Source organism: Protopterus annectens, chromosome 17.part0 (assembly GCF_019279795.1).
Source record: "Protopterus annectens isolate FY-2018-M chromosome 17.part0, PAN1.0, whole genome shotgun sequence".
Lineage (NCBI taxonomy): Eukaryota > Metazoa > Chordata > Ceratodontiformes > Protopteridae > Protopterus > Protopterus annectens.
Genome location: NC_056751.1, coordinates 739,675,557 through 739,691,074, shown reverse-complemented (window position 1 = coordinate 739,691,074; position 15,518 = coordinate 739,675,557). Strand labels below are relative to the sequence as shown.

Here is a 15,518-nt window from a genome sequence, read left to right as displayed (position 1 = left end):
GTCTGTCCTTATCATCAACTGGCCCTCTTTGAGAAATGGTTTGAACTTTTGGATTGCCAGTTTTACTGCCAGCATTTCTTTTAGATTGATGTGCAGGTGAAGTTGATCCTGTGTCCACAATCCTTGCACGCATTTGTCCAGCATGTGGGCCCCCATCCCAGGTCTGAAGCGCCTGTTGTGATGGTCTGGCTTGGTTGACATCTGAAAGGGTAGGCCTGGGTTTGACTGGCATGCCTGAGCCCACCATAGAACTCCTGGTTTAAGCATGGAATTAGTGGGATTTCTGTTTCTAGACTGTGTCTGTGTTGGGACCATAAATTCTTTAGGTACCACTGTAGTTTCCTCATATGTAGTCTGGCAAATGGGACCAAGATTATGCATGATGCCATGAAGCCCAAGGCCTGCAGAACTTTTCTTGCTGTTAACTTGTTCAGTTTTGTTAGTGCCAAGAAGTAAAGAGGAAGTTCTTTTGTTTTTCTGTAGTCAGGAATGCCATTTGCTGTACTGTGTCCAATTCCGCCCAAGAATGTCCTTGTTTGGGATGGTATCAGCCTTGACTTTTGTAAATTGACTGTGTATCCCAGTCCTTGTAGCAAGTAAATGACCCTTTGTAAATCCGTTGTCAGCTTGCTTTTGTTGTCCCCTTGTAGCAGGCAGTCGTCCAGGTATGGGTAAATTTGAATTCCTGTAGTCTGCAATGGGCGATTACTGATGCCAGGCATTTTGTGAATACTCTGGGCGCAGTAGATAAGCCAAAGGGCAATGCTGAGAATTGATAGTGCTCTGATCCTGCAAGAAATCTGAGGTATCTTCTGCAGATTGGTCGAATGGGGACGTGCAGGTATGCCTCCTTGAGATCTAGAGTTACCAGCCAAGACTCCTTGCCCAGCATGGGAAGAAGTTGCTGTAGGGTCAGCATTTTGAATTTTGGGACAATGATGTATGTATTTAAGGTGGACAGGTCGAGAATTGGTCTCCAACTTTTTCCTTTCTTGGAACTAGGAATAGTCTGGAATAGAACCCTTTCCTTGTTCTGCTGTTGGCACTCTTTCCACAGCTCTCATGTTTGCTAACTCCATTATCTGGCGAGAGCCTCTGTTTTTGATTTGGAGGTAGATTTGGCATTCCTCTTTGACTGGTAAAGTGTGGAAGTGAAACCGTAACCTTGATGTATGGTTTGTAAAATCCACTTGTCTTTTGTTATGTAGTGCCAGTTCTTTGAAAATAAGGTTAACTTTCCACCTAGAGGAGCTGTTATTTGTTCCCTGGTAGGCGGATTTATGATTAAGTCACTGTGGTTGTGCTGATGTAGTGGTAGTGGCTGTGTCTGTGCCTCTGTTGTTACCTTGCCACTGTCGTCCTCTGTAGGCACCTCCTCTGGATTGGTTTCTGCCTCTGGGACGTCTATTCCTGCCCCTTTGAGATTTTGTGGAGTCAGGAAAGGACCAATTTTTGGCAGGCCAGTTCCTGCTAAACCTTGGGGGTTGAACCTGCAAGAAATCTTTAACAGTTTGAACAGATTTTGCCTTCTCTTCCATTTTCTTCATAACCTGCTGGGCAGGTGTACCAAACAAACTTGTCTTGTCCATAGGAGCATCTAGCAACTTAGCTTTAACATGATCCGCTAAAACTTGTTCCTTTAGCCATGCATGCCTTCTTATCACTGTGCCTGTCATGGCTGATCTAAATGAAGCCTCCAGTGCATCATAGCCACATTTTAAGGAATGGTTGCTAACCTGTTGTATGTTATTTACCATCTCTAATACATATTTCTTATCAAGAGATTCATCTGTGGTTAGTTTTTAGTTAACTGATCGAGCATAAACTCTTGGTATTGTATCATGTGAAACTGACAGTTTAAAGCTCTAGCTGAGAGAGTAGCTGAAGTGTAGACCTTTTACCCCATCTGTCTAATGACCTTGCTTCCCTTTCAGAAGGAATAGGGTTTTAGCTATGGTCGCGCTACTGCCTTGGGACCCTGGGATATAGTTTCTGGGTCTGCAAGTGGGGCCTTGTAAAGGTGGTGATGAGTATCTGGCACCCTGTAAAATCTGTCTGGTTTGGCAGGGCTGGGGTAAAGAATCTGGAGCGGAGCAAACATCATTGAAAGCATCATCCACCACAGAGAGAACAGGAGGTATAGCTAAGGGCCTGTGCTGTGGGAGGTGCAGAAAGGTCCTAAGTCTTTTCTGGAGTCTGAAAATCCTGTTGCTGCCATTGGAACTGTTCTCGCATGGCATGCAAGGTTTCCCCAAAGGAGAATTCTTCTGGTGGGAAGCAGCTGGAATGGATTCTTCAGCATCAGAATCTTCAAAATTGGAGAAGGGAGCCTCTGGCTGGTCAGTTATGTCTGATTCATCAGCAGAATCATCAGAAGACACTGGCTCAGGGGCTCTGCCCTAGGTCTCTTCTCTGGGGCTGAGAGGCCCTGTCTGGGTGAGATTGAGATCCCTAATTAAAGAAATTAAATCTTCTGCCAAAGAAAGCATTTGAGAGCTAGAAGAGGGCCTGCATGTGGGGGTTTAACAGGCACTGTTTTAGTAGTTTTGGCTGCTTTAGCCCTGGCGGCCTTAATGGACATGGCTGCTGGAGGCCTAGCAGCACCACGTGCTGGGGTAGAGACATCCAAGGGATGGTGTCTGATAAGTCAACCACCGTAGTGGGTAAAAGTTCTGAGGTCGATTCAAGAGTTGTAGCAGGGCCTCAGTTGTAAGAATAGGTTCAGCTGTACTTTGATCAGTTTTCTCGGTTTCGCCGAAACCGAGACACGGTTTGCTTTACCGTGGTTTCGCCGAAACCGCGGACAGCGAGTGTCGGTCTTTATCTTTGCTTTTAGTAGATTGGGTAGTCGGAGGATCCGACGGCATAATGTACGAAATCAGAACCGAAAACTGTTCTGCAACTCCGACCGACGCCTAGCGCTCGCCGGTTGAAAGAGGCACAGGCCGAACAGGCTGCTACGCCGGGCTGGGCCTAAACAAGGCAGACAGTAAGAGTGGAAATCTTTATGAGGTATTTGTTTCCCACAGGTTAAACAATTGTTAACTTTTTCTGACATCGGCTGTGGCAAGAAAGAGTCCCCAACGGGGTACTTAGCTTTTAGAAGTCTTCGAAGTAGTATTCGGTAGAAGTAATCTCTGGATCCGACCGACCGGCACTTGCGAACAGCTTCTGCTTCGGCGCCGCAAGAAAGACTGAGGAAAATGGCGTCGGCTGATGCTTATATACCCGAAGACCAACAGAGATGACGTCGGGTGAAGTGCGACATCAGCCGAAGCCGGACCCGGACTTTGGAATCGGCCGACTGCAGGGCTGCCTGACGACAGGACAACCCACTTGTTATGACTGCAGATGCATCCATGAAGGACATCCATAGGGTTGCCTTTTATGGATCACTTTTATGGTGATTTTAATTTAATAATGTGATTAATGTGTCTAACTTTTAAATTCAAATTCAGGTTACCCTTGGTGTGATTGGTTAATAGGTCCACCAACAAAGGGCCTGGTACTATTTAAGTTTTTAAGATATAATTGTGTATTGTCTGAAGAAGTCTGCTTATGTTAGCAGACGAAAAGCGCTTTATTTAATAAACTTATTGTTGTCCTGAGATTGCTGGATTATCATCATTTCAAACCACCTACTGCCTTGGATCCGTTTTTTAGTTCCACAGAAACCCCAAGTGGTTAAGTATACCCGTACACTTAAAGTATTATGCAGAAGGCATTAAGGGAAAAGAAATGCACCTTGCTTCTTCAATTGTAACACGAGATTTACAGTATAACCTGGTATTCTAAAAGAGCATGGCCACACTGCTTCTGAAATATGGCCAGAACTGTTCACCAAAATCCAATTCTCATTCTGATGACTATGATAAAAGCAATGAACCCTGTGATGGACAAACTTTGATGAAAAGTGGAAGGGAACTAGCATCCAGCCTTCAGCTCAGTAATCTATAAAGCATGCTCACTTATGTATGCACAGCCTCAGACTACTGTTCAAACCAGTTATTACTTTTTGCACAGAAAGTACTGAGACTCCTTCTTCTCTATCCCTGGACCCCCTCAAACAAAACTGTGTAAGACCCTGAGTAAATATACCCTTACTTTGGGAAATGACTATCAGAGAAACAGTTCTGTTATTAAAGGAGGACTTTTTAAGCTTTAATACAGCTCAAGAGGAAAGGAGTGCTCAGATGCCAATGTTCACTAGCCGCATAGCACCAACAGTCCATAATCTCTTAGTCTTGCAGACAAATCCCATTAACTAAAAACAAGTAAATGCAGATGTGTGAAACATAGTATATAAAATGCATTTCTTAACAAGTAAATTACAACTGTATTTCAGTCTTACCAGGAGTGTACTTCATGATGTTTTCCAGAAGCAATGGATACTTGGTCAGCCTTTGCATCTCTGCCACAATAAGGTCCTTCAACTGCAGTCGTCGGCATTGTGGGTTACTTTCTGCATCCTGTAAACAGGGTAAATGAAAAAGACAGTACACTGTATACAAAGACAACAAACAAAAACAAGTTTTATAACATGGAAAAAGTAACAAATTCCCCTCAAATTAAGCCAAAGCAGTGATGCAGTGTAAGACGAGACACAAAAGATATCATAAGGTATCACAGCAGCTGCAGTATATATTCTGATAAGTGTGCGGTAGGGCAGACCTGCTATAACTAAGACAATCAGCCAAAATACATAACTGATTATTTGCATGAAACTGGACATTTTCTGAGTGTAGCAAACTAGTCAGTTTATGCACACAAAGCAGAAGACAATAGGGATATCTGCAACATGCTGGACAGTATAAAGTTTATTGATTCAAGCTAGTAAAGGCAAGTCAAATAAATGATCTAATCAAAGCAGCACCCTAGGCTTTCACTATACTCAAAGGTGGCAGCTCATGGTAGTACTGTGCTGTAGCCCCCCCCCCCCATGAAAACAAATTGTCAAGATAAAGTAAACAAGTTTTATTTTTTCCACTGAAAAATGACTTCTTTCCCACTTCTGGGTCTCAGAATGCAAAACGTGACTGCAGAGTTATGAATTATGTTATAAAAAAGAAAAAGAAATTGGCTAAATCTTCTGGACTGTTTTCTAAAACAGGAGAGCAGTAGACCTATTACAAATTAACAGCACTTCAGGTCAGGTCAACTGAGCTGCTATACTAAACAATGAGAACCACATCCTACTAGTTCAGGCTGCCGCAGGTGATGGAGGCAGCCGGAGTCTAATAATTGTTTTCTTAATAGCATTGTGCATACCACTAACAGACAAGAGGAAAGAGGGTAAGCAATTTTTTTTATTCTAAAGTATGTATGCAGGCTATATGCAGAGGGGGATATGCAATGGGTTGCAGACTGAATGGTTCTGACAGAAGCTAGCGGCATCTCTTTTAACTGTCCATGATTTTGTCTCGTATTCTTGGTTTGTTCCTCAATGTTTTTTTTTCTGGCATCTAGTTGAGGACTACAGTTACTACATAATAATGGGCATTTGAATTTTAGACTTCACACCCATCAGAAAATGCATGCTAAAACAAAAGCTGTTGTTCCAGCAACTTTTTACGTATAAGAGCAATATACAATCAAACCCTGATTTTGGATTTTTATCCCTACATCTCTTGGAAAGAGGTTAAGAGATGAGATGAAATACATTCATTTGATCACAAATGCAGTCAGACTCATGAGGTGTACGCCATCATCCAAATGGCTGCAACTGATGGCTTCCATCTGTGTATGGGGTGGTTTTTGAGGGAGATGCAATAGGTTGAATTGCATGGTTCTGACAAGCAGCATGCTGAAAGACATGCTGCCATTGCTTATGCATTTATTAATTAATTTGATCCCAGTTAGATACCTGAATGTAATTTTCTGTAATTGGTGGGCACATCCGTGTGTGCACACACACACACACACACACACACACACACACATATATATATATATATATATATATATATATATATACATATGTGCAGGGGGGTTTGCTATGGCTTACATACTAGTCCTGATACCAGCAAGCCAAAATACATTTCTGTGCAATGGCTATTTTTTATGTATTCACTCATTTGGTCACAGTCATACATCCAGGGTGTACAAAGTCATACAAGTGACTGTAATTGATGGTCACATCTCTTAGCCTGTGTGTTTGGGGGAGGGATGCAAATGGGGTGTACATACAGATGTACATCATAGTCAGTGTTGCAGTACTACATCTTGGGACTTCCTGCCATGCAGAAGCCTGTGGCTGTCCCAAATGCTATATTCTTTTATCATCCCCCCCAACTGGTGGACGTTCTTCACTGTCCAATGTCAGTGGCATAAATGCATGTTGGCAAGCTCCATCTTTAGTTCTTTCTTACCAGGCAGTCTGATAAACAAAAGCAGGTCTGTTTGCATTGCCAGTCCATTGGCCTTGAACTATCAGAGCATTCAGAAATACCCTGCTGGGGATCTCCCTTACCGTTTACAGCTGTTTTGATGTTGGTTGCTAATGCTTAAAAAAGGAAACAACTGCCTTTCATGTGGGAAAAAAATCTCTCACAAAGACTTTTACTCCTATTGTTTATTTTGTTTAAGGTCCCAGCACAATGTGTCCAACTGCCCATTACATGCTAGGTTCAACAACAAAACCAAATCCCTCCAACAGGATTTAGATTCAGGTAAGGCTAGGCCTTCACATGCTATGGCGTCCACTGGTTTTCAGTCCATTGTCCTGAAAAAACAGAAAGAAATGCCTGAAGAAGAATGTGCAAGGGGTTGAAGATATCTCCGTGTCCAACTCCCCATCTCTTCAAGATATCTCAAACTCAGGTGAGGCATCAGTGCAGCCTGCTGTTCCAACAGCTGTTAGGCCTCTGTCCTCTCCCACATCCCCTCGAGAGGTCGCCATGACTTTGGCAAGACTGACATCAGTTGGGTCTAAAACCACTAATCAAGTCATGGCTTCTGACATCAGGGTGCTGGTGATCAGAGAATGAGAGCAGTATTCCCTTAGTGACAGGGAGGAGTTACCTGGGAAGTGGTCTGAGGCAGAAGCCACCCAACCATGACCTGAGGTCTTGTCCATCCACAAGCACAGAACTCCCAAACCTGAAAGGCAAGTAGGTATGCCCATCCAATGTACTTCCATGAGTCCCCTGCCTCCTCAACCTTGGAAATTTCCTGTGCTGCTGCCTCCCTTTGCTTGGGTGGTACATCTGGGAGGTGTCTGGGAGTTTTGGGGGAACCCAAGAAGGGGATAGAGTATCCTCTGGATATGATCTGAAGCACCCAGCGGTCTGTTATGGACTCCCATACCGCTAGGTGCTAGGACAATCCTCCCCTGACTGCCTCCAGAGTAGAGCAGTCGGGCAACCCCTCAGGGTTCCTGCCCGAGTCTGTCCGAGAAAGGTTCTCAAAACCCAAAATTCCTCGGACCCCCTCTGCCTCTGGGCCAGCATTCATTCTGTCCCCCTCTGCTTCTGGGGAAGAAGTGCCATGAGTGTCCCGGGAATACTATGACTTCCAGAACAACATCTTTTTTGCCCCCTCTGGTTCCGGGAAAAAGACATTTGAGAGTTCAAGAAGCGGATCCCAATGGCAGACAATGTCTTCCAGTCCTTCTCACTCTGGACTAATGTCTCTTTGAAGGTCTTACCAAACAGAGTAGAGCCGTCATAAAGGGCATTGGCAAAGGATGCCTTGAAGAGTTCCGAAAATTGACATAACCTGAGCCAGGCGGTGCGCCTCATGGACACGCTGGACCCAGCTGCCCTAGTCCCTCCCTCCTTCTGTAGCATGTGAAAGGAGTCACATGGACGTGTTGGAGACTGCTTTTAGAGTGGCCATCCTCACGGAGAATGAAGCCTTGTCCTCCAACATGGACTTGGGGGACGACTCCTCTAGCTTCTTTACCAGGTTGCGTTGGAGTCTGGTGACATGGGCCAGGTAGTTCAGTGCATTAATCAAAAAGGTAGCTGAGGCATAAACCCGCTTCCCTAGGCGGTCCATCATCCGTGACTCTCACTTCGGAGGATGAACCGAGGAACTTTCCTGAGCAAGTTCCTTCTTCATGGCTGCTGCTACCACCATGGCGTCTACAGTGGAGCCCTTGTTCCATGCTGGTCTGTCTATGGGGGGGGGGGGGGGGGTTAAAATTTTGTCAGGTCTCTTTGGCATACGTTCCATGGTGTCCGGTTCCTTCCATGCCCTCGAGGTGACCAGATCCACCACAGGATCCGTGGGAGGGGACACCCAGGAAGTAGATGGGCCTGTGCCGAAAACAGACTCATCAGAAGGAGGTTTGGGGGTAAACCAACCTCCCTGTTGGTGCAGAATTTCCACGATGTCTCCAAAGGAGACATCCTCGGGAAGTGACCTAGGGGAATCTTCTCCATCATCCAAGTCTGTGTCCCCGGTGAGGGACTCAGGGGAGTCCAAGTGCCTCCTCTTAGACATTTGCTGGCCAGGTACCTCTCCAGTGGAGCTCTCGGGGGGGACCTCATAAAACACTTGTTCCTCAAAGGGAAACCATCTGGGGCTCCTCGAGCATGGGCAGTCCTTCTGGTAAAACGATGGCAACCGGAGACAGAGCTGAGGGGGTCTGGGTGGAGTCCGAGGGGGCAGACAAGGGTCTTGATCCAGCGGAGAGAACTCCACCATGTCAAATGCCAAAGGAGGCCAAACCTCCTGAGAAACCAAGAGGCCGGTTCTCCCTGGGTCTGAGGAGAGAATCGGAGCTGGGCCCGAAGTGGACGGAGCTCCGAGGGAGGGAACTTGGCCCGACAAAAGCAGAGCCGATGAAAAATGTTTCACTTCCTCGGATCTGACTCCCAAGCTCTGGCTCCGAGAGTGGCTTGGATCCAAGCTGGTCAGATCTGAAACACTCCAGGTAGCTGTAGGCGTTGAGGAAGCAAGTACCGTCGGCATCGACCCCCTGACCAAAGCCATCCTCGGATACAAATACTCCGAAGCCGAAGCTCGGATCGGAGAAGGAGATATCGGCTGGAAAAAGGGAAGCGAGCTCCCCTCTCTGAAGGAAGGGGGGGGCTGGCAAGACCCCCATCTGGATCTGAGTACAGATAAACCTCCTCATCATTTTATCCAGATCAATCTCGGACAATGACTGGGTGGACCTCGACGAAGCCACGGACTCCGCCCTGGCGTGTCGGGGCACTGAAGCCCTAGAAGCTAAACATGTCTCATCCGGCTCCAGGGAGAACCTCGGAGATCGGAGCAGAGGGAAGTCATGGATACGTAATGTTTTTAAGGGTGTGGAGGTCCAGAGACCTCTTTCCCTTTTCCCTCACCTTCAACTCTCTCTCTCTCTCCTTCTCTCTGCCCCTTTTCCGCTCTGCTTCCACAAGCTTTTGTATAGGAGGTTGAGTTCCAGCCTGGGAGGGCGGGGAAGCCAAGGGAAGACAGGAAGGAGAAGTGGCCACAGCAGCCACTGTGACCGAAGCCGGAGATGAGGAAACAGTCTCTGAAGGGGGAAGAAGGCCTTTGAGGGCCAACTTGGCCTTCCTATCCTTAATGTCGCTGGGGTTGAATCCCGCACAAATACTGCAGTCCACACTAAGATGGGCCATGCCCAAGCACATAACACACAGAGTGGGACTATCCACAGGGGATAATTTATGGTCCCACTCAGTGCAACATTTGAAGATAGGCTTATCAGCCATACTATCAGAGAAAGAAACCTTAAGAAAAAAAGTGGTTTCTTTCTTACTGACACACACACACACACACACACACACACACACACACACACACACACACACACACTCACCACACTTGTGCACAGAAAACACTGGGGGGGTGGAGTAAAAATCTACACAACAATACAAATTAACTATCCTAACACTCTAACTCGACGCACCAAGCGAGGGGAGGAGAAAGGGAACCTATTACTAACACTAACAATTTTTTAAGAAAAACGATACGCAAAAAGGTTTTACCCAATTGACTAAGTTGGAGCTCAAGAGATCATGATGCATAAGCTATTCACGGCAAATGAGACCTGGAGATGGAAGGCAGTGGAGGTGTATTATGGGTAAGGGGAGGAGTTTGGAGCTTGGAGCAGGTGCTAGTAATAGTTGCCGGTTCGGATCTGATTAGGTTCATAGGTTCATAGATTAGTACTAAGCTAACTGCCCTTGCGAGCCATTTTAAACTTAGCCAATTATCCCTTGTGAGACTCAAACCCTGCACCTTGTGTTTGTAAGGCAAACACCTTAACCATTAGGCCACCCTCCCAAAGAACAAAAATAAATTCCTACTGCCAGTCTCAAACCCAGGACCTTGGTAACATTAGTCTGTATGACCTACCACTAAGCCATGACTCAGTAACCCACAGGTTGAAGACCAAATGAAGTAAACTACTTCAGATACTGTGTTATGTGCTTTTTGTTGTTGCTGTGTCTTTCGGCTTTTCCCGGTTAGGGGTTGCCACACCGGAACTCCGGTCCGTTAAAGACTGGCAGTAGATTTTTACATGCCGAGTTGCCAGCCCTGACGCTGGTAGATACTGTGTTATGTGCTAAGCTTCAAAAATGTAACCACAGTGCACCCTGCTGGAAGATAGCTGATATGTAAAGAATTTTACAACTGTGTATGATCTCAAGCTTGAGACAGGATAGTCTGGGCTAGGAAGTTGTTTCTATTGTCCTAAGATATAGATCATTGCTAGATTTCACATGTAAAAAGTGTCTTTTATTGTTGTAGCTTCCTGGCAGGTGCAGAACAAAAAGAAATGTTACAATTTTGAGTTCTGTAAGGCTGGGAAACTTCAGAAGTGTCAAGAATGATGTAATCTGAAATGACTCGGCAGTAATGTGCATTATCAATTTAAGGGCTATCTAGAAAATAAGAATAGCATTTTATATTTGTCTTCAGATCTTTAACTACTCACCAGCACTGTGCTTTGCTCTGTAAGTAGCATCTTAGATCTAGTATTTCTCTTAGAGATACACAGAAATAGCAAGATTAGTCTAGCTGTTTTCTATACTTAGGTCAGACTATCCTACAATGTTGTTTTAAAGTATTTCCTGTAATTTCTGAACTCTCTATTATCACTGTGATGAACTAATGAGTATTGTCTTGTGCCTTTATTATCTATTATTAAATATTTTAAACCTTTTAACTGTGGCTGGTTTGTGTGTAGAGATATTTAAGTTCTTAGGAATACTTGCATGTATTTGGTGACACTGTATAGGCCACTCCTAAATAGCCTTCAAGTCTTAGTCACACTTACCAATTGGATAATAATAACATTGCACAGTAGAATCGGACACCCCTTGGTAAGGGCTTTATAGTAGCTAATAAGGGTGGCTGTTGGCAGTCAGTACTACCTTAAAGTCTGGGCATAGCTGGAGAACCTGTGCCAGCCTTCCCGCCCGGAGTGTCTGTGTGTTTGTATAAAATTCATATCTCATAGTGTGTGTGTGTGTTAGATACTTGGGCAGAGACACAAAGCACTGGCTGAACAAAGAGGGTGCTGGAGGTATTGGTTTTACCACTCGGCTGAGATCTGTATCCTATAGCTGTACCAGTGGGGAGTCTTATTGGGGATCTGAACAGAAAGGGAGAAACCAGCTTCAGACTGACTGTGATGTCTGTGTGCTCTTAGGGGAAATTGTACTTTACTGTGCGTGTACTTGTTATCCTCCCAATGTGGACGCCCCTCACTGGTGCTAGTGGTGAGGATTGAGGTTCCTTGATTACTGGACCAGTACACGGGCATCACATATTAATTGTTTGGCAGTGGTGGGATATCCACATCAAATATTAATTGTTTGATATTGGTGAGTTAGCCATATCACATACTAATTGGCTTGTAGTGGTGTGGATAGTGAATTCCTGTAGCTTGTGTACAGTGATCACTGAAGGTGTTTTTGTACTCTAAGTCAGCCATGCAGTGAACATTCAGAGTTCAGATCACAATTGTTTTATTTCTTTTGTTAGCTTAGTTAGTCAGGGAGAACAGGCAAGCATGTCAGCAGAGGAGTATGGGAAGCTGACAAGGAGCCAGTTGGCTGAGATGTGCCAGGTTAGAGGACTGGTGCATGCAAACCTGACTAAAACAGACATGACTGCAGCTTTGTTCACAGCTGTATCAGAAAATAGCAACCAGGACAACGATCAGACTGGCCGTGGAGATGTACAACTCTCAGAGAATGGACAGTTAAACCTTTCTACAGAGAACTTAAAAATCCGTCTGGAGCTAAAGACACTTGAGTTGGAGGCCAAGCGTTTGGAAATGGAAGCAGCAGAGAGATTGAGGCGTCTAGAGTGTGAGGAAAATGAGAAAAGTACAGTTTTGTACCTACCATAAATGTAGACGTTCGAGTGTTCACACTGCTGCAGTCATCACTCTTGGGTTATCCTGCCATCGGTCGGTCCCACAGTCGGCCTGAGTTCCAAAGTCTTGGTCCGGCGTTGGTTGCTGTCGCTTCTTCCCTGACGTCAGTGCGCCAGGGGTATACAAGATGCATCCAATGCCATTTTATTCAGTTTTTCTTGCCCCAGATGTCAGGTGCCCCCAATAGGTAGGCAATACATATTGCTATATAAAAATAAAACAATACCTTCAGTCACAAGCAAATACACCACAGAGGTTGTAGAGGATAGAAAGAAATAGAGAAGTCCAGCTAGTTCAGAGGGGATGGAGGGAGGGTAACCTGGACTGCAGCAGTGTGAACACTTGAACATCTACATTTATGGTAGGTACAAAACTGTACTATGTTCATCGTGTTACACTGTTGCAGTCATCACTCTTGGGTTGAATCCCAAAGCTAAGGATGGGTGGTGGAACTAAACAGGGTTTGGAGAGGCTAGTAGGCTCTGCAGAACTGCAGTGGCAAAGCCAGCTCTGCTTTTAGAGTATAGAGGTAAGTGATAGTGCTTGGTGAAGGTGTGCACTGAACTCCAAGTTGCAGCCTCCAAAATATCCTTCGTTGGTACCCCTCTGAGGAAGGCTGTTGATGTTGCTGTAGCCCTGGTGGAACGGGACCTGATGTTGCCAGGCACAGATTTCCCATGGTGTGTGTAGCAGAAACGGATACAATGTCCTATCCATTTTGAAATGGTCTGTTTTGACATAGCTTTTCCTTGAGATCCTGCAGCATAGGACACAAAGAGCTGGTCAGATTTTCTGAAAGCCTTAGTTTTATCCAAGTAGTAACGTAACTGCCTGTGAATGTCCAAAGAGTGTAGGAGCCTTTCCCTTTTGTTCTGGGGGTTTGGATAAAAGGTGGGCAAATGAATGGTTTGGTTTTGGGCCACACTGGATACCACCTTTGGCATAAAGGAAGGGTTAGTTCGTAAAGAGACTCTATCTTGATGAAAAATGATGAAAGCCTCCACTGCCATTAGGGCCTGTAGTTCTGAGACTCTTCGTGCTGAAGTTATTGCTAGCAGCAGGGCAGTTTTCCAAGATAGGAACTGTAGATCAGCTGTGAAAGCTGGTTCAAAGGGCAGAAGTGTAAGCTTTTCCAGAAGAAAGTTGAGATCCCAAGTTGGTGTTGGTGCTCTCCGAGGCGGTCTTATGTTCTTAGCCCCTTTGAGGAACTGTCTTAGTAATGGATGTGAAAATATAGGAGGATCTGTGTTGTATTGAGCTGAAATAGCTGAGGCGTGGATCTTAATAGATGAGAAGGAAAGTCCTTTGTGCAACATCTCAGTTAAATATTGAAGAATTTGCGGAATATTTGGGACAAGGGGATTTTGGCCTTTAGCCTGGTTCCAGGCGCAGAATCTTTTCCATTTATCTGAATAGACTTTCCTGGTGCTGGGCCACCTGGCCTCCAGAATGACGTCCATCACAGCTTTAGAGAGAAGTGTTGACTGGTTATTTAGGCAATTTGCCACGCAGCCAGATTTAAAGTCTTGAGCTGGCTGTGTAGAATCTGATTGTTTTGCTGAGTGAGCAGGTGAGGAATTGTAGGCAAAATCCATGGTGGGCCTTGAGCCATGTTCCTTAGTATTGGATACCAGTGTTGGCGTGGCCAGTCTGGAGCAATGAGTATCATTTGTGGCCTCTCTCATCTGGCTTTCAGCAGCACCTTTGTCAGAAGAGGCAGTGGAGGAAAGGCATACACTGTCAATGTTTTCCAACTGAATGAGAGGGCGTCCACTTTCCAAGCTTGTGTGTGGTATGTCCTTGTGCAGAATTTCTGTAGTTGGTAGTTTTTGGGGTGAAGCAAACAGATCTATGTCTGGGCTTCCCCATTTTTGAGTTATCATTGCAAATACTTGTGGATCTAGTTTCCACTCATGAGGATTTGTGATGTTTCTGCTTAGATCGTTTGCCAGTGTTTTTTTCTTTCCTGGCAGGAATTGTGCTTGTAGTTGAACTTGGTAGGTCAGCGCTGTGTTCCACAAGGTCACTGCTTGTCTGCATAGGGAGTAGGAGTGTGTGCCCCCTTGCTTCTTTATGTACCACATCACTGTGGTGTTGTCTGTCTTTATTAGGAGTTGTCCTGGATGTAGGAGGTCCTTGAAAGCTGTTAGGGCATTTTGTACAGCTAGCATCTCTTTTTGACTGATATGTAGGTGCCTTTGGTTTGCAGACCATTTGCCCTGAATACACTGTCCTGCCATATGTGCTCCCCATGTGTAATCCAATGCATCTGTTGTTATAGTTTGCCTGGCTGTGGGTAAGGTAAAAGGCTGACCCTTGTTGAGGTGACATGCCTGAGCCCACCACAGAAACTCTTGTCGAAGGCAGGGAATGAGTGGAATTATTGTTTCCAAGCTGTGGCTGTGTTGAGTCCATACGCTTTTTAGATACCATTGTAATTTCCTCATATGCAGTTTTGCAAATGGGATTAGTAGTATGCAAGATGCCATGAATCCCAAGGCCTGCAGAATTTTTCTTGCAGGGAGTTGGGTCTTTGTTGCCATCATTTTGAAGTATTGAGTCAGTTGTCTTTGCTGGTCAGGCATGAGATAAGCCATCTGGGCCGTTGTATTTAAGCTGGCACCCAGGAATATTATCTCTTGTGAGGGCACTAGTTTTGACTTCTTTTCATTTGCAGTGTACCCTAGGCAAATTAGCAATCTTTTTACAAATGCCAGATGCTTTAGAAGAATGTCCTTGCTCTCTGCTTGAATCAGGCAGTCGTCCAGGTATGTACATATTTGAATTCCTTTTTGTCTGCAAAATGCAATTACTGGTGCTAGGCATTTTTGTGAAGACCCTGGGCACAGTAGATAAGCCAAAGGGCAGTGCAGAGAATTGGTAGTACATTGAACCAGCTATGAATCCGAAGTATCTTCTGCAATTTTGTCTGATAGGGACATGCAGGTATGCCTCTTTGAGGTCCAAAGTAACAAGCCAAGCCTTCTTGCCCAACATGGGAAGGAGCTGCTGTAGTGTCAACATTTTGAATTTCGGAACATCCAGGTAAGTTATTTAGAGTAGAAAGGCTAGTATGGGTCTCCAGGCTTTGTCCTTTCTGGGGACCAGGAAAAGTCTTGAGTAAAATCCTTGACCTTGTTCCTGCTGTTGCACTTTTTGAATAGCTGTCATA

General features: G+C 45.1%; 1 protein-coding gene across 7 annotated transcripts in view; it reads right to left on the bottom strand.

Moving 5' to 3' along the window:
- Nucleotides 1–15,518, bottom strand: part of ARHGEF11 (Rho guanine nucleotide exchange factor 11) — a 4,318,379-nt gene that overhangs the window by 768,711 nt on the left and 3,534,150 nt on the right. For all 7 annotated transcript variants that reach the window (XM_044059024.1, XM_044059020.1, XM_044059026.1 and 4 more), the window contains one exon: nt 4,352–4,469. In XM_044059024.1, the coding sequence (XP_043914959.1) occupies nt 4,352–4,469 (118 nt within the window). The remainder of the gene's footprint in view (nt 1–4,351; nt 4,470–15,518) is intronic.